Raw genomic sequence first — 7,308 nt, 5'->3', positions numbered from 1 at the left:
ATTGTGCAAAGATGCAAAAGCATCTGGAAGGGGTAGAGAGGCACTGGAGACTTATCATTCCAAAGTTATTATAAATTATTATAAATTAAATTAAGTTAATGAATGTCGTAAATTGATAATCTATTACTAGAATGGGCAATCCTTTGTTGGATGATTTCAAAGATCTTGTAACTCTTGACAGTTGCAACTGCACAGATGAATCTGCGGTAAATACAGAGACATAATTGTAGCAGGACACAGATCTGGACAAGGCTACAAAATAAGACCTGCTGCACTTATTGTTTCTAAGAGCATAGTGGCCTCCATCAAAGGTTTGGGTCAACCAGGACTCTTCGTAGAGCTGGCCATCCAGCCAAACTGAACACTTGGCAGAGTTGGTGAGAGTTGGTTAGAGTTGGTTAGAAAGGTAACAAAGAACCCCAAAAACAAACAAAAAAGCTGAGCTCCAGAGATCCTTTTGGGAGAGGGGAGAAAGTTACAGAAGATGGCTCAGAAGATGAGCCATTGCTGCAGCCTCCACCAAGCCTCCACCAATCTGGGCTATACAGCAGAGTGGACCAATGAAAGCTCACTCCACAGTGTTACACACATGAAAGGCTGTGTAGAGTTACTCACAACCTTTAGGTGGTTGTTTGCAAATTCAAACCTTTCATATGTCATTCACTGACCACCGCTTATCCTGCACTAGGGTCACGGGTGAGCAGGAGCCTCTCACTTCACTGACGAGAGGAGGGCCCCAGCCGGTGGGTTCGAACCCAGAACCCCCTTGCTGTGAGGCAACAGTGCTAACCACTGCACCATCATGCCACCCATAATTAGCAGCCTGAAAATTGAAGGATTATCAAATTTCTTTTTGTAGCCTTGTCCAGATCTATGCCTTGCTACAATTGAGCTCTTGGGGCAGTTCCTTTGACCTCATGGATCTCACTTTGCTCAGATATGTAAATGAGCTGTATTAGCTGTATCTTATTGAGGTGTGTCTTTCAAATCATGTCCAAACTATTTATTTCAATACAGTTAGGCTCAAAGATGAATAAAATAAGTTGACAGCTCCTGAATGGCATACACGAGCATTGCAGAAAAGGGTCTATATGATCAGGTGATATTTAATTTTTTCTATTTTTATTAAATTGCAAACATTTCTAAAATGCTGGGTTTGTGCTGTCATTAAGGGGTACTGGGTGTAGATTGATGAGGGGGAAAAAAAGATTTTATTTTCTTTCTCGCTTTTAATATAAAGCTAAAACTATGCAATATACACACATATACTGTATGTAATAAACACACATATGCAGCACACACACACACACACACACACACACACACACACACACACACACACACACACATTTGTAATGTACCCACATTTTGTGTGAGTATTCTTAGATTTTTTAAAATCATTTTATGATGCTTAGAGGCTTAAAAATAGCAGGTGTTTTGGAAATATTTCATTGATAATGATGATTTTGTAATATGATATTTTACAGAATTTTTTTTCAGGGCTCCTAGGCTAAAATTATTTGTTAGACTATAAAGAAACATCATACAAATTTTTACGCTTTTATCCGCTCCGTTACGGTAATTCTGCTAAGCCCCCTGACTATGAGGACGGATTGTGATCCCATGGGCCAGACCACCTCCCGGAGGCAGTCGGGGTCGCATTGTGACCACATGTGTGTGAACACAGGTGTAAGCGGTAATGCGTCCTGTATCCGCATACGACCACGCGGGCAGAACGGCATTTCCGATGACGGTAATTAACGAGACTCATTTGGGCCCGCCATAGTCTCCGACATAAAATAATATTATTGTTATGGGTTTTTTTTAAACCACCGTCTCTCATCTCTGTCAGTCAGCCCCTCCTACTGCTGGACTCGGTCTCTCTCTCTCTCTGCAGGCACACACACATGTGCCCATGGAACACTAATAAACGCTATGCACTATATCGCGCTAAATGTACAGTGTTTAATTACCCCGCGATCTCTTTTTAAAAAAAATATAAAATAACAAGAAAGAGCTACACCGCAGCACAGAAACATGTGGAACCTGTATAATGTTTTTATTACCAAATAGCAATAGAAAACCTTGTTTTCCCAGTTTGAGGCCCTCAAAAATAGACGGCGGCTTATATACCAGTGCAATTTATATTCCGAATTTGACGGTAGTTTTAAATTCTTGCCGGTACTATTACCAAAACCTTCATCTCTCTCTCACAAACAAATAAAAACATTTCAATATTTTACTGTAGGCTACCTGTAGGCCTATGGAGTAGGCAGGAATTAAAAACACTTGACAATACTCTTTTTTAACTATTTGAATTGAAACATCCAGAATAGAGAACAGATCATGAGGTCATGAACTACCCCTCATCAAAACACATTACCTAAAAGATTTTCCACAGAGGCCTGAAATAGTTATCCTCCTCTGAGTGGCGGCGAGCCATGCCACTTGTTGTGTGAGATGCTCTTCTTCCTTTGCCCAGCCAGGTCTTCACATAAGGCATTGGGTCTCACTGCATGCATGGTGGTCCAACTGAGCTGACAAAGAGGAGGTTTGCAGCATTCTTTGCTGTCAGTTTGCTCCTGTACTCAGTGATGATATTGTTCATGTTACTGAACCCCCGCTCACAGTCTGCATTACTTGCTGACAATGTATCCACTGCCACAAGCAACTTCCTTATGTTGTTAGGAATGCTTCTTCCTCCACTGGCCTTGTACTCAATGAATCCAAGGTGTGCCTCTTGTTCATTGAGATGTAGGACATGGCACAAAGCCCTCACCTCATCTTCTCCATATCGAGGATTCTCATTGTCCCACTTGTCAGGGTTAAGGACTGTCATTTGATTTAGAAGCCTATTGTAAGTTTCTGTTGGATGTGTCGTTCATACTCTCTGCCACTGCTTGCGTAAACTGTGCAAAGTCAATGATGGGAGACCTGCCAACACTTAACTGTTCTCCCTTAAATTCCATCTCTCCCTCTGCCTGTCTAGCTTCAACTGCATGTTTCCATGGGTATGAAATGAGACTTTCAATGCACTTGACATACATCATCATGATCTCATGGGCTTTCGGGAGTGTGGTCTTCCTGTTCTGAAGAAACTCTGACAAGTTCTTCAGTTCAGTCAGGACATCTGCCATCAGTGCAAGACTTTTCAGGAAGTTTACAGAGCACAGCTTTGACAGGAGACGCTCTGTCTCTGCTGTCCCTTGTCTCATCCTCTGGTGCCTTGTGGAAATGTTGTGCCAGTGCTGGATAAGAGTGCCAAACTGCAGTGACTGCCATGTATGAGGAAGCAACCCAGCGAATACTGAACACTCTTCCAATTCTTCTGAGCTGGATGTGTAAATTGTGAGCACTTAGCTCTCGCATGTTTTTTGGTGACTGACTATACAATGAATATAGGCTGTCAAGGAAGGCCTGGAAGTCTTTTGTTCCCCCTGTTGCCTCCAGTGCCTGGTCCACAGCCAGCTCCAGTCTGTGATTAAGGCAGTGCCACAGTACAATGCCTGGAAAGTCATCCTGAAGCAGCTTCCCAACACCTGACTTCACTCCCAGCATCACATTAGCCCCATCACTGCAGAATCCTATGAAAAACGTCCTGCAGCAATTCAGTGGTGAAGCCACTCTTGAACAAGCAGTTCATAATCTGTTCTTTGATATGAGCAGCAGACAGGCTATCCAGCTCAATAAGGTCCAATTGTTAAGCATATTTAATAATATGAGTGGCAAAGCCATGTTACATTCCAATTCCAATCAGAGTAGAAAACAAAACTCTTTCCAGTAACCCCTGATACTGTTGAACAGACATATTACTGTCACTAATGTTGAGACCCTGAGATTGGTTTGCATATGACATTTTAGAGAAATGTTTAAGACAAAAAATAAATATGAACCTATTGATGTAATTAAAACACAATAGCATAACAATTTTTCTGCACTTTGCAATCCTGAAACAGTGAATACATGTAATCTTTAGAGTACAGGTACCTGTTACATTTGCTTGCATATCAGAAAATGATTCATGAATATTTTCCCTGTGCTGACAGTTATCAGGTTAGAGGCCATGGCTAATTTCATTTGAGCAGAACTGTTCTGCAAGTCTTACCTGTCCTCACACACTATATCTTAGCTCAGTTTTCCCGCCCACTTCATGACACTTATGTGGACATCCAGTTGTCTTGTGCATGTTATAATTCCAATTTTGGAAACTGAAAAAACTAAAAATAAATTGTCATAGGGTTCAATGTTTTTCCTAGTTAAAAACTTTAAACGTTTAAAAAACTTTACTTTAGTTGATCTAGTAAGGTAAGGTGTGGCAGCTTTTATTTTGCCGTGGCGGTGCGCCATGATCAATTGTGCATGTAGCGGAAACCCTGTTATTATAATGGTTAATTAAAGAATACTTATTTTTACTATCCTAAATTAGATTTTTACACCTATTTTAAATTGTATCTGAATACAAATACAAATACTGGATGCTTTTCACATCCCTAACCCTAATCCAAAAACAACACCACATTCAAGCGAGACAAATTCAGATGCTATTTCCAACACTGGAAATATGTCATGAACAAGATTATTGGATGTCCACCTAGTGTCATGAAGTGGGCGGGAAAACTGAGCTAAGATATAGTGTGTGAGGACAGGTGAGATTTGCAGAACAGTTCTGCTCACATGAAATTAGTCATGGCCTCTAACCTGATAACTGTCAGCGCAGGGAATGTGTATGTGAACAATCTTCAGGTTTGCAAATCTAACAGGTATCTGTACTCTAGTGCTGACCTGTATTCACTGTTTTAGGAATCCAAATACACAAAATTGATACACTGTTGTGTTTTAATTACACTAATAGACTCATATTTATTTTTGGTCTGAAATGTTTTTCTAAAATGTCATATGCAAACCAATCTCAGGGTCTCAACATAAGTGATAGTAACATGTCTAGTCAACAAGATGAGAGGTTATTGGAAAGAGTCTTGATTTCCATTCTGATTGGAATGCCATGCTGTGTCTTTCTCTTTATCAACTGCATTATGCTTTTCACCCTGAGGAGTAAACTGGTGTTTAGAGAAACCTCACGTTACATTCTTCTGTATAATCTCCTTTTTGCAGACACTGCTCTGTTGGCATTTGGCGAGTTAATGTATATAATTGCTGCTTGTAGGATAATATTAACATATCCTGTGTGTTGTGTTCTTGTTATGTTCTCAAAGCTTACAGATGAAATCTCTCCTCTCACACTAGTGGTTATGTCACTGGAGAGGTGTGTAGCTGTGTGCTACCCACTAAGGCATGCTGCCATCATCACTATCAAAAACACTGCTTTAGCTATAATTGTGGTTTGGACCATTAGTTTACTAAATATCCTTACTAGAGTTGTTTTATTGTCAATTTTCCAATTTAAAGACCTGGAAAACCTGCAGATGACTGATGTTTGCTCAAACATACTCCTGCTGGATGAGCCAATAACTTATCTTTATGACCAGGTTTACACTTATTTTGTGTTTTTATTTGCTGCTGTGGCAATAATCTCCTCATATATTGGTGTGATGATAGCAGCCAGGTCAGCCTCTACAGACAAAGATTCATCTCAAAAGGCTCGTAACACACTGCTCCTGCATCTAGCACAGCTGGGCCTCAGTCTCTTCTCAACTATGCATTCTGCTATTGTTCATTACCTCTCAACAATCCTGCATAGGGTAACTATCTCACGTATCAAGAGTGTTGTTTATGTGTTCATCTATATCCTCCCCAGATGTCTGACTTCTCTCATCTATGGGATCAGAGATCAGACCATCAGGCCCGTTCTCTTTTACCATCTGTGCTGTCGACTGACAATAAGTCATGTTAGTAAAGGCTGAGGTCTCGCCTCAGATCACAGTTCAGCCGACAGTGTTTCAGCTTATAAGGCTTGTAAAATCTTGCTGTTGCATCTGGTGAAGCTGGGCATTACTTTCCTCTCAAAAAAATTATTCTATATTATTGTTGTTAGTCAAATTTTTTTTATTAATTAGGGTCCAGGCAACTAAGCTGCCAGGACACTATTGTATTCTGAGGAATTCTTTCTTTCTTCTTCTTCCGAGAAAATCCTACTTCCCATGGGTGAAAACTCACCAAACTTTACATAAATGTCCGGCCCCCTTGCCTGATTTACTCAACTCCAAGGACATGTGACATTTTGAAATCTGCTCTCATGGGAACAACTGCAGTCAATGTAAGAGTGACATTTTTAAACATCAGATTTTCTCTTGTGAAGCAAAACACTTATTATTAAAAACAAATCACCAACATTTCCATGCTGTCAAGATTAATTTATTTTGCATTTTGTGAAGCCACTGTGGAACTGCCACTTGCCAATTAGCTCAATGCTATAGACAATGCTCTTTAGTTCCAGAAGTTGCAGGTTTGATCCTCAACTGGTGCAAAATGAACATTATAAGGTCAACTGTCCTGTCTTCTTATTCTCCTGTTTGTTGCTCAGAATTTGACTAAATTTACCACACAAAAAAATAGCCCGGACCCAACCCATCGCTGTGCAGCAGCTATAATTCTTTTCATGATTTCTGATATATTTTGCTTTTGTCCATGAAATTGTAATAGTAATATTATTATTATTATTATAAGGTGGAGGCTTCAAATAAACCCAACATGGTTTTTTGGCCTCTCCCTGCACTGGTTCATTATGACCTATCATGTTTTATGTGTATTCTTTCAAATTGTGCAAAAAATAAAGAACTAAATAACTAAATATGCACACAGCTATTGAGCAGTTTATCTATATCCTCCCCGGATGTCTGAAATCTCTCATTTTCACATCACACCTCCCTCCCACCCCATCCCACCCACTGATCCCATGGGCCAGACCACCTCCCGGAGGCAGTCGGGGTCGCATTGTGACCACATGTGTGTGAACACAGGTGTAAGCGGTAATGCGTCCTGTATCCGCATACGACCACGCGGGCAGAACGGCATTTCCGATGACGGTAATTAACGAGACTCATTTGGGCCCGCCATAGTCTCCGACATAAAATAATATTATTGTTATGGGTTTTTTTTAAACCACCGTCTCTCATCTCTGTCAGTCAGCCCCTCCTCCTGCTGGACTCGGTCTCTCTCTCTCTCTGCAGGCACACACACACGTGCCCATGGAACACTAATAAACGCTATGCACTATATCGCGCTAAATGTACAGTGTTTAATTACCCCGCGATCTCTTTTTAAAAAAAATATAAAATAACAAGAAAGAGCTACACCGCAGCACAGAAACATGTGGAACCTGTATAATGTTTTTATAACAAATAGCAATAG

The 7,308-nt window shown here is 40.5% G+C and overlaps 1 protein-coding gene across 1 annotated transcript; it reads left to right on the top strand.

The window, feature by feature from the left end:
- Positions 1–4,937: 4,937 nt before the first annotated feature.
- On the top strand, positions 4,938–5,861 carry LOC310997292 (odorant receptor 131-2-like; the record flags this gene model as incomplete). Its single annotated transcript, XM_083986968.1, has 1 exon — positions 4,938–5,861. One exon carries the CDS (start codon positions 4,938–4,940, stop codon positions 5,859–5,861), a length of 924 nt encoding a protein of 307 aa, XP_083843094.1.
- Positions 5,862–7,308: the final 1,447 nt, after the last annotated feature.

Source organism: Trachurus trachurus, assembly GCF_905171665.1.
Source record: "Trachurus trachurus genome assembly, chromosome: 14".
NCBI classification, from domain to species: Eukaryota; Metazoa; Chordata; class Actinopteri; order Carangiformes; family Carangidae; genus Trachurus; species Trachurus trachurus.
Note: the sequence above shows the minus strand (reverse complement) of the source record. Positions and strands in the feature narration are given on the sequence as shown.